The sequence below is a fragment of the Lynx canadensis genome, chromosome B1 (assembly GCF_007474595.2).
Source record: "Lynx canadensis isolate LIC74 chromosome B1, mLynCan4.pri.v2, whole genome shotgun sequence".
NCBI classification, from domain to species: Eukaryota; Metazoa; Chordata; class Mammalia; order Carnivora; family Felidae; genus Lynx; species Lynx canadensis.
This window is the reverse complement of record NC_044306.2, coordinates 27,637,262-27,664,986: the sequence shown is the minus strand read 5'-3', so window position 1 is coordinate 27,664,986 and position 27,725 is coordinate 27,637,262. Positions and strand designations below refer to the sequence as shown.

The 27,725-nt window shown below is 38.4% G+C and overlaps 1 protein-coding gene across 2 annotated transcripts; it reads right to left on the bottom strand.

Moving 5' to 3' along the window:
* Positions 1 to 1,453: 1,453 nt before the first annotated feature.
* DCTN6 (dynactin subunit 6) lies at positions 1,454 to 27,682 on the bottom strand. Of its 2 annotated transcripts, XM_030312277.1 has the most exons (7): positions 27,584 to 27,682; positions 18,068 to 18,132; positions 8,597 to 8,702; positions 6,914 to 7,002; positions 5,593 to 5,640; positions 4,442 to 4,584; positions 1,454 to 2,028 (listed from the first exon to the last, which is right to left on the bottom strand). In XM_030312277.1, exons 1-7 carry the CDS (start codon positions 27,604 to 27,606, stop codon positions 1,930 to 1,932), a joined length of 573 nt encoding a protein of 190 aa, XP_030168137.1. In that variant the 5' UTR covers positions 27,607 to 27,682; the 3' UTR covers positions 1,454 to 1,929. The 2 variants fall into 2 exon arrangements, with proteins under 2 accessions (XP_030168137.1, XP_030168136.1); XM_030312276.1 differs by lacking the exons at positions 18,068 to 18,132; positions 27,584 to 27,682 and adding an exon at positions 15,540 to 15,649.
* Positions 27,683 to 27,725: the final 43 nt, after the last annotated feature.

Below are 27,725 nucleotides of genomic sequence, written 5' to 3'. Positions count from 1 at the left end.
TCCTCCCCCATTTGTGTGTGCACTCTCTCTCTCAAATAAATAAATATCTAAATAAATAAATAAATAAATATCTCTCTCAAAATAAATAAATAAACAAAAAAAATTTGCTATGTGTTGAATGGAATTCTGGTGCTCTGAGCCAGAGTTCTTCCCTTTCTTGAATGATAGCTTGGAGGCGATATTAGCGAATCGGAAGATGGTTCAGTTAAGCTTGTAATTAGAGCCCAAAGCTGTGAGTCTCAGGTATGTTCTTCTCAAGCCATGGCAAGTCTTGATAAACTGATACTAGCTGAACAAGAGAACACTTCCGGTCACTAAACTGCTCACATGTCTTGGGTTCAGTACCTCCCTTCCAGGGAGAACACTGTATGTACACATATTTTGCTTCTCCAAACTCTTGACAAATTGACCATTTCTGATCATATTTTCTTTCCTCAAATGAGATAATATCACTTAAAAACCACAGAGTACCTAGGAAACAGAGGCTTACCTTCCCACAAACTGACTTAATTAGTTTAACTCTCTGGGGGTATCTTATTACCGAGTCCTTGGGAAATGTCTCACTGTTGCTTTCACATATTACCTGTACAGTTAGGAACAGAGGACATTTATTAGCATGTCAGAGCTTGTCCAGAGATAGTATTTTAAAACTGGCAGAGCCGACATGAAAGGCAGTTTTGTAATTTTTTATCTTTCATCTAGAAAAATTTTCCACGATCAACAAAATCCTAAGTTGAGACCACCAGGGGTGGAAAAATGAATAAATCGGTTATCAAAAATTGGGCATTTATGTGATGTTATTTTCCTTTTTTCAATCCACCATATGTGGTAGTATAGTTTTCTAACTTGAGTCATGAGTATTCTTACCAAAATTTAACCATTTGAATTTGGAACAAAGGCTAATTTGCACCTGTTCCATTTCAGAACTTCAAAAATAGTTTTTAGTATACAATTATTTAATTTCAATAGGAAATATTTTGGTATTTAATGTCTTAATATTAACCAACAGCTACTGACTCAGAAAAAAGTATGTTCCATCAAATGTACACATTTGAATTATTAAAAAAAAAAACTTAGGATTACAATAAAATCCTCAATATGTTGCCATTATGTAATTAAGATAAATAATATGTAATTAAGATAAATAATAATAAGATCAACAGTCATTGGTAATGTGCCAAAGTAATTTCATAAATTTATAAATATATCAAAATCTCTTTTAGTTTTATTATCCTCAGAAACTCAGGACTACTCAAGGGCCATTGACTTGTCATTTCCATCAGAGATCATTCTTACTGATTTTGTTTGTATGCTACAGAATACATCTTTTTCTAATACCTGTTTTACTAAAATGAAAATAGATTTTTTTTCTTGGAAATAAGATGAAGTCAAATTAGTTCAACAGCTGCTGAAATTTCACCTGAAATATCAAACCGCTCCAAAGTAACAAAAGGAAAAGATAAACACATTAGCTTTAATATGGCTAGTACACAGTAAAAATTAAAAGAGCTTTTTTAGCGAAGTTAACACAAGTAGAAAACTTGATCAAAGTATGTTCACTGAAAGTCCCGTCACTAGCATTTTTATTGAATACAACATATGCTAGAATATAAATACATAGTAATATGCCCTTTCTTATCACAGGGAATCTTTTACACAACTAAAATCATGGCCAACATATGACAAAAGAAAAATAAACCAAACCTGCAAATTCTCAGAAAAGGAGTAAGGATATAGGAAAATAATGCATTTTATGTAATTACAGAGGACAGTTATAATGAAAATCCATTACTTTCCTCTCTGACTCAATTTTATAAAATAAAGTCAACATGTATTAATCTGTGAATTGCTAAGAGCACATAAACACTGTGGCCCTCTCAAAAGACAGTGGTCAAAGACAAACTGTTATCTTGATGTTGTATATTGTTCTTAGTTCTTAACTGGAGTTGAGCTTCCTTTCATAGTCTTCTTTAGGTGGTGGTAGTTTGGCAAGATTTTCATCAGGAAATCCAGCTGTAGTGTCTGGGGCTAAAAAGAGAATTAAGAACTGACAAGCAGAAAGCAAGAGTACCAGGCAGCTCAGGGTCAAGGAAGTATAGGTGATTTCCACTGGCTGATTTTTGCTTACCTGTTTTTTGTGGGGTTTTTTGGTTACTTATTTATTTATTTTGGTTAATTTACAATGAATATACATTAAGTTTGGAAATACGAAAAAGCCAAAAGATTTTACATATAAAAATATACATGAGGGGCACCTGGGTGACTAAGTATCTGACTCCTGATTTCAGCTCAGGTCACGATCTGCCCCGCGTCGGGCTCTGTGCTGACAACAAGGAGCCTGCTTGGGTTTCTCTCTCTCCCTTTCTCTCTGCTCCTCCCCTGCTCCAACTCACACTCTCTCGCACACTCTCTCTCTAAATAAATAACTTTAAAAAAAAAAATTAAAAATATACATGACTCAATTTTCAACCCTGCTGTTACAGGCTTTACGCTGCCCTTGAAAAAGTTAAAAAGTTCTAATCATAGACAACAACCTAAGTAGAATTCTTGGAATGCACAGTTTTCCACAGGCCCTACAAGTACACAGCTGTATTCTCTGCTCTTCACTCACCAGCGCTGCCCAAACTTCCCTCGTTGCAAAACTCACTAGGGGTACTTGTGACAAATATGGATGATTATTAGGTCCTTGCCCGAGACATTTTGATTCAGTAAGTTCTTTAATAAGGACCTGTGATGAGTGAGATATGGAAAACTGTACTCAACTTCAGATATTCTTACTCACTGAATTCTAATCTCTTTTAACCCAACTCCAGTTTCTTTTCTCCTTCTTCAATCATTTTTGCTGTTAGGCAGAAAGATAGTGAAAACAACCCTGGTTTGTTTTACTGCCTTTTTGGTCTATAGAAGTAATACTTGCTTATAATAATAATAAAATCCAAACATTACAGAAACAGAATAACCCAAAGACAGCTGGAGTTTTAACATCTGATAAAATATGGCTAAGAATCAGATGCAAAATGATAGATGTCTTGAAAAATATTTTCTTTTGGAGGAGGGGAAAGAGGCTGGGTAACTAAAGAAATATACTGTGTGCCAAACAATGAAGTTCAAAACTTCAATCAGAATGTCTTCTGTCCAAAGGAAGCCCCAAATGCCCTATTTTATCTCCTGTATGAAACTCTAAATACATATTCTTAATTATTCTTGGTTCTTAGTAGGAAGAGATAATTTCTCGTAAGCCAGGAAAATATCAAAACACACTTGCATATTCACAAACTGTGTTTATTTTCAAGTCAGCTATGTTGGTAAACTAACAGACGGACCAAAGTTGGTTGGCCAGTATAAATTTGGTAGGATCATTCCTTACCCTTGAGGATTGGTATTTTCAGAGTGAATCAACAGTTTATAAAGTTTGGTGATACATTTTCAGTGAAAATACATTAATTTAACATCAGGAGCAACATCTCTGGATTTTCTTTGCTCATTATCAATTTGTCATTGTCATCTTTGTACATATTTTTGATAATAACTTAAAGACTGAATAATTTCAATGCAAATAAATTCTAGTTTTAGGAATGTTTCTCTGATTTTAATCATTTGCTTTTTATTTTATTTTTTTAAGTTTATTTATTTATTTTGAGACAGAGAGAGGGAGGGGGAAAGAGAGTAGGAGAGAGAGAATCCCAAGCAGGCTCCACGCTCAGTGCAGATCTTGTGACCTACGACCCCACAACCATAGATCATGACCTGAGTCAGACACTTAACTGGCTGAGCCACCCAGGCGTCCCTTTCATCTGCTCTTTAAATGGCAAACTTGCTGTCCCATTAAAACAATTATGTGGTAGTTTTTTGAAAATTAGTAGCGCCAGAAATTTTTTTCTAATTGAAGTATATTTAACATTATTCAAGTGTTATATTAGTTTCAAGTGTACAACTTATCAATTCAATGATTCTATACATCACCTGGTGCTCATTATGATAAATGTAGTCACCATGACAACCATACATTATTACAATTTACTGACTATATTGCCTGTGCTGTACGTTTCATCTCTGTGACTTACTTATTTTAAACTGGAGGCATGTACCTCTTAATCCTCTTTATCTGTTTCACCCATCTCTCTCCCCCCCCCACTCCACCTCCCCTGTGGCAACCACCAGTTTGTTCTCTGTATTTAAGTTTTTCTTTCTTTCAGAAAGAACTCCTTTTTGGGGCGCCAGGGTGGCTCAGTCAGTTAAGCACCCGACTTTGGCTCAGGTCATGTTCTTGCAGTTCATGGGTTCGAGCCCTACATCAGGTTCTGTGCTGACAGCTCAGAGCCTGGAGCCTGCTTCTGATTCTGTGTCTCCCTCTCTCTCTGCCCCACCCCTACTCATGCTATGTCTCTGTCAAACATTAAAAAAAAAAAAAAGAACTCCTTTTAAAGACAGGTTCCAGTACCTGTGGTCGCTCAGTCTGCACCCTACGAAGGCAGTCTGCACCATAGATCACTGTATTCTCAGGGATGACCTCAAATGTATTCAGGTTACAGCAAGCCCCAATGATGCAACCACTTGTCAGGATTACGTTTCTGCCCACATATGCTGCAATAAAAACATAGAAAGAACTGTAATTTAAGACAAATGATTAGAATGTTATATTTTTCCAAAATGTCTTAAGTATGAAAAAGTAAACTAGCTTTAAGAAAAAAATTAAAGAAAATACTTCAATTCAGAGTTGGTAAAGCATAGAGGCAGGCACCAGACTAGTATTAGATGGATTAAACACAGAGCTCTGCTGCTGACTAGTTGTGTGACCTTGGACAAGTCACTACAAATTCTGAGAAGCTTATCTATGAAACGAAAGATCAACCTACTTACAGTTTGTTGTAAGGAATAAGTGAGATATTAAATGGGAAGTGCCGAGCCCAGGTTTGACACATAGTACGTATATAATAAGTAGAAAATAACAACGATAATAATTGGTAATCAAATTAAAACAAAAACCATTAAGTAGATTAACAAGTCTAACTTTAGTATTTAAAAAAAGAAGCATTATTCTTTCATGTCAGTTAGGACCACCAAAGATAAATTATTATTCTAAAGACATCTTATTGTTCAGGTTCTTTCTGGACTTTAGTGGGGCACACTCTTGGGAGCTGCTTTGCCGTAGTGGTGACTTTACATGACCTCCTGCCCAGCTCCACTTATGATAAGTTGCTTATATTTGTTCCTGACTGGCTAGATAAAGTAGTCCTGAAATTAAAGAAAGCAAACTGATACAGAAAATGATTTTTTTCTTTAATTCTGCAATTATATTAATCAACTAAATTATCACTGACACTAGTATTTAGCAGAAATCTTTTCAAATCTTTCATCTGAATGTTATGGCTTAATCCAATCCCAACTTATGTACACAGCTGAATTTCTAGTTCAATGTATTAAACACATTATTAGGTTCCTTAAAGGCAAAGATTTAATCTCCTATTTTAGTCCACTTCCAACCATGCCTTCCTTCCACTTTGCCAGAGGTTATACTTGGGTTGTTTTCTAGGACACCACAAAGAAAAAGGAGGTAATCATTTTCACAATAAAATTCTAAATACAGCTTACCTTTTGATTCAATAACATTATTATCTCCCATTTTCATGGCTTGGGAATCTGTAAGCCAGAGTTAAGTAAACATTGTAAACATGTGCATCTTTTCCCCCTACCAATTCACTATATCCTTATCCTGCCCTGGGACAGAGGGTAAGAGCATGGGCAGGGCCACACAGGCTCAGCCTGGTGAGAGCTCCTTTGCTCAGGGCAGCCTGAAAGTAAAGGTTTAATCTTTAAATGTAAGCATCTCTAAGTAGATATAAATGCCTTCTATGTTTTTTAAGGAAATGAGCATCTTTTACCCCCATTCTATAAGTAACATATTTTCACGACTGTTTTAAGAAAATTAAATTTATAACCCAATCACTTAAAGATAACACTGCTAACAGTTTGATATATCTTTATGTAAATACATGCAATTCCCTTAACATAACTGGGAATCAAACTGTATAAACTTTTACAGCTCACTTTATTTGGTTCAATTAAATTTGCAGGCATTATTCCATACGATTAAAGTCTTTAAAACTGTAATTTAAGATGACTGCTTAATGATCCGAATAGTCCATTTTGTGCCTGTAGCTTAATTTATTTAAATATTTTGCTATCACTAAATAGATTTTATTTTCCTCCAAGTTTTTCTGTCATAAAATTATATCTTGTGGACAACATGAAAAGAGTTTACTAGCTTTTTAGAGTACAAAAATCAAGGAAAGAACTAGTAGCACTCTGGGGAAAAAAAAAACAAAGAATGAAATATTTCCAGGGGTGCCTGGGTGGCTCAGCTGGTTAAGTGTCCGACTCTTGATTTCAGCTCAGGTCATGATCTCATGGTTTGTGAGCTCAAGCCCTGACATCAGGATCCGCTGTTAGCTTGGGATTCTTTCTCTCACTCTCTCTCTCTCCCTCCCTCTCTCTCCCCATCTCTCTCGTTGCCCCTCCCCCCCTTAAAATAAATAAATAAAATAAACTTAAAAAAAAAAGAAACATTTCCATCCCTTTCTACCATTTCTTTGCAGCAGACAACGTACTGTTAACCTAAACTACATAGGAATTGAATGGACAGAGCTGTGGTTCTTAAAGCAGGACAAAAGCCAGGATTCTTCTGTTTCTATGTCTACTGCCACTCAGTCATTGTTACCTATTGTTACCTGTGAACAAGCTGTAACACTAGGAGCAGTGTGTGTGTGTGTGTGTGTGTGTGTGTGTGTGAATGCATACTTATAATATACTTGATATATTTGACAGGTAAAATATGATGATTTCTATGGAATAGATTTTGGATATTAAAAACAGCTGGGAAGAATGTTTTACTTTAAACTATTGTAAAGGATACAACAGCCAACTTCAAACACATTATTGGTGCCAATGATCATAGGTTTTGGTTCTGGATCTTCAGCATCAGGGGTGATATTATCAGGGTGACTATAAAAAGAAGAGACAAATCATCAAAGTCAATAATGCAATAAGCAATTCTCTTGTTTTAGAATTTGGGTTCATTCTGTCAATTTGATCTCCAACTATATAAGTAATTTCTTATTCCAAGTGAATTATTTATCATCTATGCTGAAGACTTGATTCTGAGTTGAAAAAGAACTACTAAAAGGTAAAGAAGTCACAGGTAAGTTTAGAAGGTCAGCCTTCCTTTGCTGATTTTTATTTATTTTTTTTATTTTTAATTTTTCCTTTGCTTATTTTTAAAGCTCATAGCCCAGAGGGTCTTTTCCAGGACAAGGTAAAAATGATGCTGGCTATAATTTTTAGCTTATTAAACTGGAATCAAAATCATGCCTGGCTCGAAAAATTTCCATTCTCAATAATCATTCGAGATTGTGAAATATAAACAGAAATTCACGTAATTATTTTATATGCTCTTAGGTAGTTTGAAATATTTGGAACATAAAATGTTTGTGGTCTAAGAGGAAGCCATTTTTTAAATGGTGCTTTATCTCTGACAGCTGAGTTACTGCAGAATATAGCTATTACTAACGTACTTACAATAAAGGTGCCAAAATAAGATTTTGAAAAGAAACTGCTTAATATAGTAAGAAACTCCCAAATCCTAAGTAAGTGTTATGACAAATCAATCTCTTTATCACAGTCAAATATTTTCCCAAGGTCTTTCTTACAAATTCCATACATTGTTGCTATAAATTAGGTATAAGCTTGAATTTCCTGCCAAAATTTTATCTAGAAAGCTTTATTAAATGCTTATGAAAATTTCATAGGTATTATAGTCTAGCTCACTAAGATCATGTACATGTTTGAATATTTTATTACTTTTTATTCTTGAAAGTTAAAAATTGCCAGGGCGCCTGGGTGGCTCAGTCGGTTGGGCATCCGGCTTCGGCTCAGGTCATGATTTCACGGTCTGTGGGTTCGAGCCTGGTGTCGGGCTCTGTGCTGACAGCTCGGAGCCTGGAGCCTGCTTCAGATTCTGTGTCTCCCTCTTTCTCTGCCCCTCCCCCACTCATGCTCTGTCTCTGTCTCAACAATAAAAATAAACATTAAAAAAATTTTTTTAAAAAATTGCCTCTAAGGCCCCCAAATTTTCAAATATAATTCTGGGTGCTACCCCCACAAAGCATATGAAAATATATATCAGAGTAAAGCTCATGTGTCTGGGCAGGAGTAATAACAATTCAGCCAGAAGTGAGAAATCTAACCAAAAGCCTCTCTTCAAGGGTGGTCAGCACAGCACTTGGTCGCTGGAGTCAGGAAATGTTTGCTTAGCACACAGAGGAGGTAGTGATACGTAAGGGGAAGATTATCAGACTGAGAGGAGGAGATTCTAGTCAGTCACCAACAAGTTATCTCATCTTGGACGAGTCTCTTCACCCATCTGGTCTCTGGTTTCCTTATTTACTAACCACTTGTGTTGAAAAGATCCTTAATGTTTCTCTAGTTCTAATAGTAGGCTTTCCAGATGTCTACCGTAAAAGGTTCCTATAGATAGCTGAATTAATAAAAACACAACCCGAGGTACTTAGTTCAAGGTATCTGAAAGTGTCTTACTCACGCATTTATGATAAGTGCCTGTTCTTCTATTAGGTTACCTTCCCCAATCACTATTGGCCCGGCTTCCGCAATAATCCGTGCTTTAGGGTGGATCACTGTCCTAGGTCCTGTTAAAAATACGGTGAAAAGAAATTATTGGTGGAGGCTACGCTTCCAATAGGAGGGGAGAAGGTGACCAAGAGGGGGCCGAGGCTATTGGGAGGAACATTTTCTAAAGTATGTGCCAGGCATCACACTAGGTGCACTTTACAAATGTTATCTCCTCAGCTGTTATCAATAGTAGTTAGTGCCAAATCTCAAGGCAAGGTGAGTGGAGACAGCACAGGCTTTGGAGCCAGACAGCACTGGCGAACCAGCTGTTTGGAAGCCTCTGTTATCTCAGCAGTGAAATGGGGGTGGGGAGAATACCATCTTACAGAGGCACTGTAAGGATTAGATGAGATCATGTTTGTAGACACAGTATTCTGGCACATTGTTGGCAATAATATTAATTCCCTTCCCTGCTTTCTCTCATAAAAAGTAAGGCTCCCTTTGCTTATAATGTTGGGCTTTCTCATGCTAGTGAACCACATTAACACTTTCTCATGCTTGTGTACTATATAGAGTTAGTCTTCCTATTAAGTGGCTAAGAGGAAACATGGGTGGAATGGGAAAAGGGAAACATGGAAACCTTATCTTTGTTACTTTGTCACCATCCCAATAACAAGCCTAACCACTGGAAGGAGGCAGAGATACTGTTGTGTCTGGTCTAGGACATGATTTTAACCAGTTAAAGGTTGAAAAGGTTACAGGGAGGCAGTGGAAGGAGCCAATATAATTACTGGAATCCTAAGACTCTGAAACAGGCAGACTGAGGGGACGCCTCCTACCTCAAATTGAAAGGAGCGGGAAGGGGTCTTACCACATCCATTTCACCACCAGGGTGGAGGTGGCCAGCATTGCTTAAACAGCGACACGATTCTGGACAGCTAACACATTCCCTCCCCTGGTTCTTAATTTCCCAAAGGCCTAGCATTTTGGTGATAATGAAATCACTCCTGAGAAAATACAACCTCATTACTGCCACTCCCTGCAACATTAGCCCCACCCACCCCCAATGCCATGGCTATTTTTATTGGTAAATAAGTGGACATGAAGTAACCAACTCTGAAAGGAAGACAGCGTGGGTAGAAGTGTTGACAGGAGGTGGGAAGGTAGTCAGGAAGATGCACTGTCCCTGTAATTCAGTACTCAACTATGTAAGTTAATTTATTCAATAATCATTAGCTGCGTGTGACAGGCAAGATCCAGTGCTATATGTTAGAGGGAAATAAAAAGAAATATAAGCTACTTTTGCCCTTTTGAGCTTGCATTTCTTCTTTATTTTGTTTTGTTATCTTGAAAACTGGAAATACTTAACATACTCACACACGAATGTATTAAATAAGAAGGTGTTCCTGGTGCCCAGAGAACTGGAAGGAACCTCAGTGCAACTTTATTTTTTCCCCCTAACAGTGAAGAGCTGGGGATTGATAAGGAGGGTGGGGTCCAAGACAGGATGCACAGTCAAAAGACGCACAGTCTGATAAGAAATAACATGAGAGTGGCTTTGTTATTTCTGTCACCCCTGGCTCCCCAAATCCTGAGCTGCTCAAGTAAAATTGCTTTGGCAAATTCTCCTATTCAGGATAAAAGATGGGATCTCTTGGGTCCCTGGGAAGATTCTCAAGTTGACCATGATTGTGAACACATGTGCCTTTTTTTCTGTTAAGAAATACACATATTTACAAAGGTAATACATACTCGTTATAAAAATTCAAACAAAGCAAAAGTGAAAGATCCTCTCTTTGCGCTAATCCTGTTCCCTAGAGGTAACTATTCTTAAAAGTTTGGGGTATATTATTCCAGACTTAAGTTCCACTATACCCTTAAGACCCGTAAATATCATTGTATACAAATATCTTTTACCATGAAGTTAAAAAATAAATAGAATATAATTTGAAGGTGGAAAAATATGGATTATAAGCACAGTTGATTTTTTTTTTTTAATCAAGGAATGGTACTTATTATTGTGCAATTTTCTTAATTCACCTAAAAAGTCATGGTGATTTTTCCATAAAAGTACATTTAGCTAGCTCTTCTTTTTAATGGCTGAATAGTACTTCATATCACATTAACATATCATAATTTATTTAACCAAGCCCTTACTGACGGGCATTTAGATGTTACCACTTTTGAGGGACAGGTGCTAAATAATACTGAAACAAACACTGGATTCCTCCAAAATGAGAAATTTCTTACAGGTCTTCCAGCTGTGTGAACCAATTTACATCTGTAGTTTGCACAATACCAGATTCACACTTTACTTAAAAATGTTCTGTGATAAAAGGGACAAATCAATCATTCTATTTTAGATTCTTTGTAATTAAAGCCCCTACCAGCACCCCACTCCTTGTCTAGAAAGTCTAGACTCTGGTCTCTATCACTTAAAGGCTATATGCTTAATCTCTCAAATGCCTGTTCTCTCATCTATAAAAAGATGAGATCCAGAATAACCTACTTCATTGTGTTGAAGTGTGGATTATACGAAATAATGTCTGAAAGGGAGATCACAGGGTCTGGCCCGTAGGTGTTAAAAATGGGAAGTTCATCACTATCTGACACTAAAAGCTAACAAATAACTATCAATAAGCAAAACAACTCCTTCTAATCTGAGAAACAGAAAAACTCCTCTCCTCCACTCAGGTTATTAGGGTGGTAACTCCTTTTAAGCAGTGGGGGAAAATTCACATATTACTGTAAGATAGTAAAAGAAAAGAATAAATGTATTTTCTGTACTGGCATTAAAATCTTAGACGGGGAAGAGATCACCATGCTGTGATAGAAAGCAGATCGTCTGCTGTGGCTAGATAAGCCAGAGGCACTAGGTATTCTGCTGGCCCCTAAGCTGCAGCTTTGACGACAAGCAGACGTGTAAGAAGTTACTGGAGAATGAACTAGTATGATAAGGTTGTCACTGAAACCTGTCTTTCTTTAAAAATTCCTCTGAAATAGCTTTGAAAATAATTAATATTTTCATTTTTCCCTTTCAAAAATGATCTAATATCTGTTAACTATACAAACACAAATTTTAAAAATGAAACTAAACTCAAGTCCCATGTCTTATAGAATTTTTAAATATAATGCCTGAGCTATTTTTTTTTTTTTAATGTTTATCTATTTTTGAAAGGGAGAGACAGAGCACGAGCAGGGGAGGAGCAGAGAGAGGGAGACACAGAATCCAAAGCAGGTCCAGGCTCTGAGCTGTCAGCACAGAGCCTAATGCAGGGCTTGAACCTCCCAACCCCAAGATTATGACCTGAACCGAAGTCAGACGCTTAACCGACTGAGCCACCCAGGTGCCCCTAATGCCTGAGCTATTTTAAGCAGGTTTTTTATTATTGTTGTTTTCATTTTTATCATAATTAATAAGTTAGCAAGAAGATAAATGGATATCTGTTTATAAATCCGAGGGCCCTGGTATATAATGCAGGATCACCAGCTTACATGAGACACCGCCTCCACCTGGTGGCAGCACTGCCAAACTACAAGTCCTTGTGTTTCAGGACTGAAATAAATTAGAAGGTTCAAGTATCAACTCTGAATTGTGCAACAGAAGTCATGGCTGATAATAAACTGAACAGTTCCCCTAAACCTCTTGTAGGTCTTTTGGGGCAGAGACTAGAGGGGTTAGTATTCATGTACTTCAGTATATGTGACTGCTAAAATTTTGGTTTCTAGAACTTGCTAAAGGGACATTCTGACTCAGGTGTGTAACCTGCAGTGTGGGCTTTGTCTCTGCACAGTTTTGTGCTGGACATTGGCACCAGTGGGCCCAGGAATCCGAGTGGTATTCCAAGACCCGGGCAGCCACGGCACACTGAAGTCTGGGCACAGACTGCTCCACACTCTTCTACATGTAAGAAGCACTTTTACCTGGAACGAGTCTGATTTCAAACCAAGTTTAAGGGTCTTGAGGTTAAAATGCTTTAAAAATAAAAATGTGTCACTATAGAAAGTTGCTTTTTTTTTTTTTTTTAAAGGCTGTTGTGAACTTTTTTGGAGCTCTTAACTGGCAGGGTAGTTTGTATATTTGCTTACCAAATGTGCTGAAATCCTATTTGGCTTATCTCCCTGTTTGGATAAATGTGTCTAGAGCTGATGTTGCCTTACTGGCTGATGAATTATTTTTCTAAATGGTTGGCTGGGCTTGATGCAACACAGCCAGATAGGCATTCCTTGCATCAAACTTCCATTCCCCTCATTTGGTAAAGGACATTTTTCCTATCTTTGCCACAGGAAGCTATCTTTGTGTACATTTTCATATGTCAATAAATAGTTCAAAAAGCCACAAGCTCTCTTTGGAAAGTTAAAACAATTCCTTTGAGCTGTAAGCTTAAGTACCTGTAAGAACTGCTTTATATTTGATGAATTTCAAGTCAAGGTCACTGTTCTGCCTTATTAAAAAAGACTTCCACAGTAAAGGGAAGCTTTTGATCTGTATTAAAAACTCTAATGGAGAGAAAGAATAAAAGGGACAAAGGGGTTCCATCTCCGTTTTCCCACTATGTGGAGGTCTGCCTTCCTACCTAGTACCTTGTCCCAACCGAGCCCTGTCCTGAGACCAGGAGACTGACTTTCACCCTATAATGGGACTACAGAAAAGGGGCTTAGAAGTAACTTTCTGAAATGCTTTTCAGCTTTCAAAACAAAATTTAAGGAAATAATGCGTGGTCCAAAAATCAAGGCAGCCTAATTAAAAACAGGCTGGACGCTATGAAACCTTGTTTACCCACATTGTAATTAACAAGAGAGCTGTTATTTTTCCCAAGGTCTGTTTCCTGGCAGCCTCTAAGGAAAGGGGTCAGGCTCCAGCAGCGCCTCAAGTCCTAGGGTTTCTGCTTAAGGACAATGCTTCAAAGCTTCAGACTAGTTTCTTTCATAAACCAAATACCTGATTTTCTAGAACAGATGAGGTTTAAAGTTCTGTTACACTACTGAAACAAAGAGAAGGAAAAATTACTTTCTTTCTGAAATATTTCAGAATAGAATAATTTGGTAAAAGTATAACCAACTGGGGGATGTAAAGTTCTGCATAACATTCTGAAAAATCTATTAAACTCAACTACACTTAAGTTTATTGCTACTTGACTGAGAAAACAAAGCGTATTAGGTGTTCAAATCTCTATATCCCTAATATAACAGAAAAAGACTGGTAAATTAAGCAAAAACAAAAACAATAAAAGCCATAAATTGGGGAAAAAGAAAAAAACATGGTGGGGAGAGTGAGGTTTTTTTTTTAATTTTTTACATTTATTTTTGAAAGAGTGAGACAGAGCACAAGTGGAGGAGGGGCAGAGAGAGAAGGAGACACAATCTGAAGCAGGCTCCAGGCTCTGAGCAAGCGTTCAGCACAGAGCCGAATGCGGGGCTGGAATCCATGAACTGTGAGATCATGACCTGAGACGAAGTCCAACACTTAACCGACTGAGCAACCCAGGTGCCCGGGAGAGTAAGTTTTAATCACATAACTTATCTCTACTCTCTCATTTGATTTAACTTCAGATCTCCCTGGTGCTTTTTAATCTCCTGTATTACATCAGAAAAATGAATTAATAGCAGTCAGAAGATTAGGGATATCTTATTCCAAATATAACAATGATAGAAATGGCTATCTAAATACTGATTCTGGAAATTTTCCATTCTTATATATACAGTTAAAGATAAACACAAACAAATAAAACAAAATGATAAGACACATACATAATGAAAATGAGAGAAGAATTATAAAAGACTGAGCACTGGATAACTATATCACTTCTGAATCTTTTCCTTAGTTTTAAAAATTGAGATGTTTCTATAAAGTGAGCAAATTTTCCTGTTTTAAAACACTGGGTCAAAAATAAGCATAAAAACATTAATTTAGATCCATTCTATGATAAACTTCAAATCATAGTTAAAAATTACGACCACTTCTAATGCTAAAAAAATCTGTGTTGAACTGTCATTTTACATTTTAGCCATCTCTGTACTGTCAGCTACTGGAAAAAAAGTAGATTTAAACACTGTATTCCTTACATAATTTCAACATTTAGGGAAGGTTGGTGATTAAAAGGATAAGGAAAGGGGAGGAGCACAAAGTAGTGAAAGACAGCAGGAGAAACTGGAAAGTGAGTGCTGACTCCAGATACTCCCACATCCCAATCCTATGCTGTGGTCCCTGGTCCACCTTTTCTTTTCATAGGAGAAAAGGAGAAAAGTAACAGGAGTTTGTTTTTTTTTTTTCCAAATCTGAAATATACCTACAGACAAACATGTACCTACACCTGTGTGTACATTTTTGCCAGCAGAGGTTTCTATACTATCTATCTATTATATAATAGGTATACCATACTTCATTAAAAATGGGGAAGGAGTAGAAATGAAAGGGCAAATTTGTGTAATTAGCTACATTATTTTAGTCTTACTTTCCTTCTAATTAAAAATACTTGGGGGTGGTTCAGTTGGTTAAGCTTCTGACTTTGGCTCAGGTCAGGACCTCGCAGTTCCAGAGTTCGAGCCCCATGTCAGCCTCTGTGCTGACAGCTCAGAGCCTGGAGCTTGCTTCGGATTCTGTGTCTTCCTCTCTCTCTGCCCTTCCCCTGCTCACACTCTGTCTCTCTTAAGAATAAATAAACATTGAAAAAAAAAAAAAAAAGAATACCTTGTGAGTGGGGTGCCTAGGTGGCTCAGTTGGTTAAGCGCCCGACTCTGGATTTCAGATGAGGTCATGATCTCACAGTTCATGAGTTTGAGCCCTGCATCAGGCTCTGCACTGACTGCTTGGGATTCTTTTTCTTTCTCTCTCCCTCCCTTTGCCTGTCTCTCTTTCTCTCTCAAAATAAATCATTAAACTTTAAAAACAAGAAAAAAGAAAAAAACAATACCTTGTGAGCTAATGAGAGGGTTATTCCTCGAATCATGATGAAAACCATAAAAATACCAGATTAAAGGGACTTCTGGGTGGCTTAGTTGATTAAGCATCTGACTTCAGCTCAGGTCATGATTTCACCGTTCAGGAGTTCAAGCCATGACGGCTCTGTGCTGACAGATCAGAGCCTAGAGCCTGCTTCAGATTCTGTGTCTCTCTGTCTCTCTCTCTCAAAAATAAACAAACATTAAAAAAATTTTTTTAAATACCAGATTAAAAATAATGCAGAACAACATCTTTGATAAACATGTGGCCATCATGACTTCTCCTCATAAAAAGTCTGCAAATGGTTTTAAGAATTAACAAAAAGTTAACATAGCACTGAAAAGAAACTGTGTCACCTTCTAAACTCTGAAATACTGTCAATCTAAAATAAAATCCAACCTAGAAAATTCCTAATGATATTCCATAATACTGGTACAATCTTTACTTGTTTTATAAGACATGATGTCTAAATTGGTTGGAGGCTTAGACTTACTAAAATTCACAATTTTTTTTTTTCCTATTAAAGATAGTGTTAGGAACCCCCCGGGTGGCTCAGGCAGTTAAGCGTCTGACTCTTGATCTCGGCTCAGGTCATAATCTCACAGTTCATGAGATGGAGCCCTGCATCAGGCTCTGCGCTGACAGTATGGAGCCTGCTTGGGATTCTCTCTCACCTCTCTCTCCAAATAAATAAATAATACAACAACAACAAAAGATACTGTTAGCATAAGGGACCAGGGCGTATTTTCTCTCTGAAATTGTACTTAACTCGCTGAAAGCTCTACTCTGGTAACATGCAGCTGCTAGTAAGGATGGACTCATGTTAGCTCATAAAGCTACAAAGGCACAATATGCAGTGAAAACATACGTAAAAGAACTAGTGGCTAAAATGTAAGTTCAGGGGAACTTAATCATGTCCATATAAGCAAGTTACCACGTGTTAAACTGTTAATTTGATTTCAATGTTGGACCTCACCTCCAGCAAGGCTACATACTGCTAAGATTTAACAATGTGGTCAGCTAGTGTTAGGTTTCGGGCAATGACTTTCACAAATATTCTCTTACTTAATCCTTCAAAAAGTGCCTGTAAGGTGGGCACTCCTATTTTGCATGTCGAAAAACCTGCTACTTGCCACTAGATATCCGTTCTTCCCTTTCCCTGGTAGCTGAATCCCACTGGATTGGGGGCAGCAATGCACCCAGTTCAGACTGTATCTCCCAGCCTTCCAAGGCTGAGCCTAAGTCCAAGGCATCAGACATACAAAGAGAGAATGTGTGAAACTTTCAGGAAGACTATGTAAAGGAAGCTGATCCAACCTGGAGGTACACCCTTTTGTTTCCACTCCTCCCCTTTCTTCTTCTTCTTTTTTTAGTATTTACTTGTGAGAGAGAGAGAGAGCGAGCGCATGAGCTGGGGAGGATCAGAGAGGAGAGGGAGACACAGAATCCGAAGCGGGCTCCAAGCTCTGAGCTGTTAACACAGAGCCTGACTTGGGGCTCAAACTCATGAACTGCGATATCATGACCTAAGCCTAAGTCGGATGCTTAACGGACTGAGCTACCCAGGTGCCCCAAATCCTCCCCTTTCTTATCAAAGATCACTCTTGGTGCTTTAGCTATCGCATTCGGGCCTACAAGGCTGGAGCTCCTGGACAATCAACTGACCAGCCCTGAATTGCCTACCTCTAGACTTATTTATATAAGAGAATAAACTTTTGTGTGTTTAAGCCACCACTGTATGCAGCTGAACCTAATTCTAATACACACACTTACACAGATGGGGAAAATGAAGGCTGGTGAGGTTATGTATAATAATATGTGCAAGGTAAACCAGCAGGTAAAGAGCAAGGATGCTAACCCAGGTCTGTCTGACTCCATGGTCCACCTCGTACTAACTACCTAGTAGTGTATAAGCTCCATGAAGGCAACACCTTTGTCTGCTGTGTTCACCGCTGTGTCTCTAGTGCTAGCACAGCGCACACTGTAGTACATAATAGATGTTTCTCAAATAAATTAATGACTCTATTACATCGCCTCATTCCTTTATCAGAGAGGAGTTTTCAAAATAGAGAGTCCATCCAGGTGCCTGGCTGGCTCAGTCAGTGGAGCATGTGACTCTTGATTTTGGGGCTTTGAGTTTGAGCCCCACATTGGGTGTAGAGATTACTTAAAAATAAAATCTTGGGGTGCCTGGATGGCTCAGCCAGGAGATGTGACTCGATCTTTGGGTCGTGGGTTTAAGCCCCATGTTGGGTGTAGAGATTAGTTAAAATACATAAATTTTTAATTAAAAATAAAATAAAATAAAATCTTTAACAAGTGCCCATCACACTTACTTCTTTTAGAAATACTAAACATGGGAGAAATACATCATTTTCTCAATAAAATTAGGACGTCAATGAAACAAATATATAACACCTAATTAATTGTAAAGCACTGAAATAAATTAAATTACATCAATTTTTGAGGAAAAAAACCACTAATAAACAATTTCCTTACCTATGGTTACATCACCCCGGATTTCACTTTCTACACATACAACTGCTCCAGGAGCAATCTTCACACTGTAGGAAGAAAAAGGTAACATTCACCGTGGATAAGTTTAAAAAATATTGCTATAGGGGCGCCTGGGTGGCTCAGTCGGTTAAGCGGCCGACTTCGGCTCAGGTCATGATCTCGCGGTCTGTGAGTTCGAGCCCCGCATCGGGCTCTGTGCTGTGTTTCGGATTCTGTGCCTCCCTCTCTCTGACCCTCCCCCGTTCATGCTCTGTCTCTCTCTGTCTCAAAAATAAATAAACGTTAAAAAAATTTTTTTTAATTAAAAAAAATATTGCTATAGAAGCTATCTAGACACTTCAGTGAAAAAAAAAGTTAAAAAAAATCTGATTAAAAAAAGAAATGATAAAAGGTAAGGTATTTAATATACTATAAGTTTCTGAGGGGGCATACTATCCATCAGGCTAAAATCATATATGATGCCCTATTAAAATGCTTGAGAAAAGAGATTTTGGATTCTTTTAACACCAGCATTGTTTCCAAACAGCAAAAGGCTGAATACAACCTAGATATCCATTAGAAAGGGACAGGTTAGTAAAGTATGGTACACCACAATCTAATACACAATCATTAAAAAGAATGAATAATCCTTTATGTAAAGATTTGGGATGATTTCCAAGCTATATATATTTTTATATTAAATATAATTTATTGTCAAATTGGTTTCCATGCAACACCCAGTGCTCATCCCAACAGGTGCTCTCCTAAATGCCCATCATCCACTTTCCCGTCTCCCCCACCCCCATCAACCCTCAGTTTGTTCTCAGTATTTAAGCGTCTCTTATGGTTTGCCTCCCTCCCTCTCTGTAATCCAACCTATCTTAAGTCAAAAAAAGTAAAAGCCAGAAAATGGACAGTATACAATACACCACTATTTTTGTAAAAAGAATGAATATTCACAATACATAACAACTGGCAAGGTAATATTAATATAGAAACAACGTAGAGAATCAAAATTTACAAATATTCTCTATTTATATTATAAATCAGCTTATCAAGTGATATAAACCGGAGTGCAAGCTGTTCAAAATTACTAAATTCCAAATAATTTATTGATGCTTTTTGATATTCTGTGATGTCCTGTTTGACACAGCTGAATCTAGCTGAATGCAGCTGTAGCTGAGCCATGAGCTGACGTGAAGAACTGTACCAAATGACTTCCCCATTAAATTGACAATCATTTGGTAACTTGTTCTAAGTATTTTTCTTAGTAGGAATGATATTATTCATGGTTAAATGTGCACTCGCTTCTATAAAACAACAATACCATTTTAGATATTTTGACTTCAGAATTCTATTTGGATTTTTCAAAAATTTTGATTTCCAGTCATTCACTGCAAGTACACAGAAATACAATATAATTTTGTATATTGACTTTGTATCCTGAAACTCTGCTAAACCCACTGAGTTCAAGTAGATTCTCTGGGATTTCTCACATAAATAATTTTCCTGTCTGTGAATACACAGTTTTTCTTCTTTTCCAATTATTTATTTTTCTTGCCTTATTGCCCTAAGATTTCTAGTATAATGTTTAATATCCTTAACCTGTTCTAGTTCTATGATATCAACAAAACCTATCAAACTACTTTTCTAAGCCATGAATTTTGCATTTTAATGTTTATTTTTGAGAGAGAGCAGGGGAGGAGCAGAGAGAGAGGGAGACACAGAATCTGATGCAGGCTCCAGGCTCTGAGCTGTCAGCACAGAGCCCATTGCAGGGCTCGAACCCACCAATGGTGAGATCATGACCCAAGCTGAAGTTGGACGTTTAACTGACTGAGCCAACCAGGTGGCCCAATTATGCATTTTAAATAAACTATTAAAACCTGATATATAAAACAGCTGAAACTTTCTTGACCAAAATGTTAATATCTTGACTGATTTGTTAAGTTTTCTAAAAACTTGTTTTCAGAAACTTTAGCAAATGTTTTTCACCCAGTAAGAACCAGAAATGTAGAGTGCAGTAATCACTCGTATTAAGTTCTATAAATATTCATGTATGAAAGTACTGATTTTTAACTGATAGTAGATAGTATAAAAATGTCAATGATACTTTCTATTTGTTTTTCATGCCTTTTTTTGACATTGCTTTGATAAAAAAAAAAATTGTTACTGCCAGGTTTTATTTTTCCAAATGTTTTACTGTGAGATGGGTTCATTCACTTTTTAAGTCTGTCCTCTTTGATGAATGCAAATCTTCATTACATGTAACATGAACTTAAATAGGACATGCTTGTCATTCTAATAAAATACTTGTATTTAGCACAGTTTCTTTGATATAACTTTTGAGCATCATTTACAACTGATGCAACCAATATAGCTGTTCTAGTGTGTAACTACTGAATATTTGTATTTGCTTCAATATTTCCAAACTATCTCTGGAGGGACACAGAAGATACTAATAATATTCACTGCCTTCTGAGAGAGGAGCTGGATAGCAAGGACACAATGGTAGATGGAAAATGTTTTTCTTTACATCCCCATTTTTTAACTGTTTGCATTTTGAAGCCCACAAATGATTACCTATTCAATATATAACTAAATAAAACAAGACAGGAAAGAGATTGATAAAATTTTCTTAACAGCAGGTGCCAAGGGGATCCTGGATTCATTTCAATAACTAGGCTGAAAATTTATCCTTATTTCCTTAAAAAAAAGTCTCCCTCATGGGGCGCCTGGGTGGCGCAGTCGGTTAAGCGTCCGACTTCAGCCAGGTCACGATCTCGCGTTCCGTGAGTTCGAGCCCCGCGTCAGGCTCTGGGCTGATGGCTCAGAGCCTGGAGCCTGTTTCCGATTCTGTGTCTCCCTCTCTCTCTGCCCCTCGCCCGTTCATGCTCTGTCTCTCTCTCTCTGTCCCAAAAATAAATAAACGTTGAAAAAAAAATTTAAAAAAAAAAAAAAAAAAAAAAAGTCTCCCTCAAATCATGATCCTTATATGCCCTCCCCTACCTATAAATACTTTCTTGTAACTCGTATCATTTAATGAATTTTAGACTCCTAGTCTCCCTTTTTAAGACCAGTTTTTTTGTTGTTGTTCTTTAAATCACTGTTCTCACTGATCAGCAACAATCTTTCTTAACCCAGGATAAAATTATTATTCATTAGTAACACTCTCATTACTTCCAACCTTCAAATAAACAATCAGCTATCATAAATATAACCCTATCATGCCGATTCACAATGGCATTGGTTATAGTATTTCTAGGCCACTGTCTGTGTTCTGTGTCGTATTACATGAAGGATGGTTGATACTGTATTAGTAGAAACATGACACAAGTCAATGTAAGTAAGAAATAAAAGGCTATGTTATGAAATAAATGCAAATAGTTGGAATATTCAGTATAATCACACTCCAGTCCATTTCCTGTATTAGTTTGTTCAGGATAATGAGGTGTTTTTGCTTTTTCATTTATTTTGGCTATCAGATGATGTATCTATAATTTAACTGACACATTTGGACACTTTTGATGATAATTATCAGGATACTTCTTAGAAAATACTGTACCAATATGCATCAGGAATCAACGTAGTCACAATGTTTGACCTAGGAAATCTATTTCTGGAGTTCTACCATCAAGAATTCAACAGGAGGAGGGGCGCCTGGGTGGCGCAGTCGGTTAAGCGTCCGACTTCAGCCAGGTCACGATCTCACGGTCCGTGGGTTCGAGCCCCGCGTCCGGCTCTGGGCTGATGGCCCAGAGCCTGGAGCCTGTTTCCGATTCTGTGTCTCCCTCTCTCTCTGCCCCTCCCCCGTTCATGCTCTGTCTCGCTCTGTCCCAAAAATAAATAAAAAACATTAAAAAAAAAAAAAAAAAAGAATTCAACAGGAGGAAAATATATGCACAAATTGGCAATGTTATTTAGAATAGTGAAACCATAAAAGGAGAGAAGTAATGAAATAAAATGTAATCAACTTACTGGAATACTATATAATCCTAACAATAAAAACAAGGTAAAACTACCTTTTTATAGAAAAAGTTTGCCCCTTCCTGCGGTACTGCACCCAAGAAATCAGGCCCAGACGTAGGTGATGAGGACTGGCTGAGCAACAGTGAACCCACCATCTCCCCTTCCCCTGTGTGCCTCCCTATCCTCATACAGAATTTTAGGCAACAAGGGAATAGAAGAGGATTCTTTTCCAAAGAAACTACCAGACAACATGAGTTCTTCAATGAGTTCAGATTCCTGCCTGATTTGCTCCACCCTGAAGCACATCAGAAGGTAAGCCTAATGCGTATACCTGGAGCTTCCAGTTGTTTAAGTTCTCATCCTTAATAATGGACAGAGAGCCAGAGATGATTAGATAAATCAGGAAAGCCTCCAACTAAAAAGGAAAAAAAGCAAAACAAAGGAAAAAAATAGTCTGAAGAAACACAGACAATTCAGGTAGTAAAAGTAAACTTAAAAAAAACCAAACATATAATTCACGAGAAATAAAGGACTACTGCATTAAACAAGGCAGAAGTCTATGAAAAATGAACAGTCTAAGAAAGAGTTCCTAAAAATTAAAAACATAACCAAAATGTGAAATCACTAGGAATGTTAAAAAAAGAGCTCTTCCAGAAAGTAGAACAAAATGCAAAATAAAATAAATAAAATAAAATTGATAATAGGACAGAAAAAGTGAGAAAATTAGAGTACCAACATGAGGTATAGAATCCAAATAAATCTCAGGGCACCTGAGTGGCTCAGTTGGTTAAGCATCCAACTTTGGCTCAGGTCATGATCTCACAGTCCATGGGTTCAAGCGCCACGGTGGGCTCTGTGCTGACAGTTCAGAGCCCGGAGCCTGCTTCCGATTCTGTGTCTCCCTCTCTCTCTGTCCCTCCCCTGCTTGCACTCTGTCTCTCTTTTTCAAAAACAAAAACAAAAAGAATCCAAATAAAAAGGAGAAAATAATTTATGGAAAAAAACTATTAAAGAATAATACAAGAAAATTTCCCACAGACTAAAGAATATTAATCTCAACCCTAAAAGGATGTGAATGCAAAAGGCCCATGCCAAGTAATAGCATCTTAAAATTCCTGAATGCTATGGAAAAGATCCTTAAAGTTTTCAGAACAAAAACCCAAAACACCAAGAGAGGTTAAAATAATCAGAATGGCATCAGAGTCCTCAGTAGCAATACTAGAATTTAGAAGACCACAGACAATCCCTACAGAATTCTAAGTGAAAACTATGTTCAAACCAGAGCTATCCACCCAGCCAAACTAGCAATCAAGTTTGGACAGAGAATAAAGACATCTTCAGACTTGCAAAAACTTTAAAAAAGTACTCTTTATTGGGAAGTTGCCGAAGGATGTACTAAGCTAAATAAAAGTAAGCCAATAGATAAGATAGAGTCTAGAAAGAGAGGCTCCAGTGTGTTAGTACAAAGGGAAATATCAGGACAACAGCCATGCATCAGCCTCAGAGAGCAAAGATGATAGAGGGTTTCATGGGAAGATCTCCAAAGGGGGGAAAAAAAAAAAGACAGATTATGTGATAATTACTAGATATTTGATATATCTGCTATATCTGTTAGAAGATTTGAAAATCATCAGTACATAGAAAAGTAAGGCAATGAAAAAAGTGAAGTCATTTTGTTAAATTTTATATTAATTCAGGTTGAGGGTCCACAGAAAATTCAGGAGAAAGACTCAGTAAGAAAGTAAAAACACAGAGCTCATGAGAGTTCTAGATCAGAAAGATAGCTCTGACAAAAATGAACTATTAGGACTTCATCAAGATAAAAAGCTTCTGCACAGCAAAGGAAATAAATCAACAAAACTAAAAGGCAACCGGCAGGAACGGGAGAAGATATATGCAAATGACATATCAGATAAAGAGTTAGTATCCAAAATCTATAAAGAACTTACCAAACTCAACACCCAAAAAACAAATAATCCAGTGAAGAAATGGGCCAAAGACATGAACAGACACTTTTCCAAGTAAGACATCCAGATGGCTAACAGATGCTCAACATCACTCATCAGGGAAATACAAATCAAAACCACAGCGAGATACCACCTTACACCTGCACCTCACACCTGTCAGAATGACTAAAACCAACAGCTCAGGCAACAACACATGTTGGTGAGGATACGGACAAAGAGGAACTCTTCTGCACTGCTGGTGGGAAGGCAAACTGGTGCAACCACTCTGGAAAACAACATGGAAGTTCCTCAAAAAATTAAAAATAGAACTACCCCATGACCCAGCAGTTACACTCCTAGGTATTTATCCAAAGGATACAAAAATACTGATTTGAAGGGGCACATGTACCCCAATGTTTATAGCAGCACTATCAACAATAGCCAAATTATGGAAAGATACCAACATCCATCAACTGGAGAATGGATAAAGATGTGGTGTGTATACACACACACACACACACACACACACACACACACACACACACAATGGGCTATTACTCAGCAATCAAAAAGAATGAAATCTTGCCATTTGCAACAATGTGGATAGAACTAGAGTGTATTATGCTAAACAAAATAAGTCAGTCAGAGAAAGATAGATATATGATTTCACTCATGTGGAACTTAAGAAACAAAACAGATGAACATAGCGGAAAGGAAGGAAAAATAGAGAGGGAGGCAAACCATAAGAGATTCTTAAATATAGAGAACAAACTGAGGGTTGCGAGAGGGGTGCGGGGGTGGGCTAAACGGGTGATGGGCATTAAGGAGAGCTCTTGTTGGGATGAGCACTGGATGTAATATGTTAAGTGATGGATCACTAAATTCTCCTGAAATAATTAAAAAGAGAGAGAAATATAGCTCTGAAAGTCAGCAGAGTACAAACTCTTTAACATGTCTCTCCATCATTTACATTCTAGAACCCCCCTAAATATTCCGATACAAGTGCAAAGTGACAGCAAAAATATATATATATATATATATATATATTTTTTTTTAACGTTCATTTATTTTTGAGACAGAGAGAAACAGAGCATGAACGGGGGAGGGTCAGAGAGAGGGAGACACAGAATCCGAAACAGGCTCCAGGCTCCGAGCTGTCAGCACAGAGCCCGACGCGGGGCTCGAACTCACGGACCGTGAGATCGTGACCTGAGCCGAAGTCGGCCACTCAACCGACTGAGCCACCCAGGCACCCCAAAAATATATTTCTTAAATCACACCCACTTCCTTACTGATAGGGAAAACTAAAAAAAGGAGACACAATTTTTTTCTTCTACAAATTTCAGCAAACAAACCTTCCTACCACAAAGCATTTTTTAAAGCTCTAAGTAAAAAGAATATATATCAAACAAAAACTAGTAATTCCTGAGTCTATCTAAGAAATACTTGTGAGATCAGACACAGCTATATCTGTTTGCATCATTTTGACATACACTGACTTTCTACAAGGCACAAGTTAATGAAATTCTAAAAACAATGCATCGGGGTTACATGTCTGACTCTGCTGAAGTCACAGTAAAAAATACAATCTTTCTACCAAGTACAAGAAAAACTTCAGTAACATGGAACAGAAAGCAGAAAATGGCCTGACCTTCTCATCTTATAGATGAGGAAACTGAAGCCCAGAGACTAGAAATTTCCTGAAGCAGTTTGTCCCTGAAGCATCATTATCCTAACACCAATCATTTCTTTTCTGCTAGTTGAAAGTTTCTTGGAAACTTCCTGACATGTTGGGTATTTTTCCTGTGAAAGCTGAATGATGCTGTCCTTGAATGGATCACCATTTGAAAATGCTATTCCAGGGGCGCCTGGGTGGCGCAGTCGGTTAAGCTTCCGACTTTGGCCAGGTCACGAAGTCGCGGTCCGTGAGTTCGAGCCCCGCTTCAGTCTCTGGGCTGATGGCTCAGAGCCTGGAGCCTGCTTCCGATTCTGTGTCTCCCTCTCTCTCTGCCCCTCCCCCGTTCATGCTCTGTCTCCCTCTGTCTCAAAAATAAAATAAACGTTAAGAAAGGTTTTTCAAAAAAAAAAATGCTATTCCTCTGATGTTTTTCATTTAGAGTGGGTTTGTGTGTTAAAATAATGCAATCTTATTAAAATGCCTCTTGTTTTAGACCTTATTTCCCATTTCAAGTTTCCATTCCCTCAGCCTCCCTCTATGATTTTTTTTTTTATGAAAACAGCACTATCTAACATATAACTTGTCCTAGACAAGTGAGGATAGGAACGATTCCCAAGTGTCCCTCTGTCCAGTTTTATGTCTAAGGGAGAGGACCCAGGCAGAGTTTGTGGTCCCATCAGCATACTTCTCCATGAGGCAGAAAACAATTAAATTCATCACTAGACCAACTAAAACGTGGTCCAATCATCTCTGTGTAGACTCCACTGCACCTCCGAGTGATGGGGCTGAGGGGGCTCAGGCAGCTGAGATGAAAGGCTTAGCTGAGCACCTATTTACATAACAAGCCATCTGGGGAGCCCGGGTAGCTCTTGATTTCTGCTCAGGTCACGATCTCACAGTTTGTGAGTTCAAGTCCCACATAGGCTGTGCTGGCAGCTCGAAGCCTGCTTGGGATTCTCTCTCTCCCACTCTCTGCCCTTCCCTAGCTCTCTCTAAATAAATAAATAAATAAATAAATACACTAAAAAAACCCCCAAAACACTCCACTGTACATGGCTATATACTGCACACAATTTTCAGAGTATACCTGGTTCTCTTTAGCTTATGAAAAAAGATTATAGTTACCTGCCTCCATAGAAAAAAACCCTAAATTTTAATTTACTGCAACAAAAACAAGGTGTGTCGGTTTCCCGTTCAAAGAGAGGCAGCAGAGGGTGCTCAACGCCGCTGCTTTCCGAAATCGTTAACTTAAGCAATTCTCCCATCCAAGCTGTTCGCAGCAGTGAAGGCTGTTGGGAGGAGCCCCCACTGCTGTCCTCACACATTTACAAAGTAGCTTAGCCACGCCGAGCAGAATGTCTCACACTGTTCTAGCCCAGGCGCAGTCCCCCTTGTGACGAGCGACAGCGATGGGTTTACACACACTGCGCCCACAATGGGCAAGAGGGTTCTGGGGTGCGGCCAGCACTACCGTGGGTGTCTCGGAACGCACAGCAGAGAATACTGCTACAAGCCGCCCTCCGTGAACAGCTGCATCAAACAGCGCCGAATTGGGGGACAGGGGGTGAGGGTCGGAGTGGGGGGGGGGTCCCTCCGGGTCCCGAGGAAGCGGGCGACGCCATTCTCGCCGCGCAACGCCTCTCGGAGACCCTTTCCGCGCAGGCGCGTTCTGGAGGAGGGCGGCGCGGTGGCGGTGGGATCGAAGAACAAAAACCTTCCAGGCACCGATTCCTCATCCCTTCCCAATCCTCCCTTATGCCCGCTTCGTCGTTTTCTCCCTCAGCGGCCGCCACGGCTGGGCTTTAAGAGCCATCCAGGCCGAGCGCCCGGGATAAGACATCATCTTAGTCCCTACCGTTGGCGACCAGGAGCAGATTCCACTCATGTGGAGTCTAGAAATAGACTTTTCTCAAACAACCGACTCACCTCTTTTGAGCCTTCTCCGCCATGGTTTGGACCCTGTCTCCAGTTGGAGCGGAGATCGACACAGCTGCCTGGGTCCAGCGATGGTCTCTACAAGCGATTGGAACGCCTGGCAGGATCGGGATAGGGCAGGGGCGGGCCTGCC

Coding starts and splice junctions, on each gene's coding strand:
- DCTN6 (XM_030312276.1), bottom strand. CDS start 15,636: ATGCTTAATCAACTAAGCCACCCAGAAGTCCCTTTAATCTGGTATTTT. Junction 5,641..6,913: donor TGTGTTTGAAGTTGGCTGTT/GTATCCTTTACA, acceptor TCTGGCTTACAG/ATTCCCAAGCCATGAAAATG. Junction 2,029..4,441: donor TGCAGACTGAGCGACCACAG/GTACTGGAACCT, acceptor TTCTCTTTTTAG/CCCCAGACACTACAGCTGGA.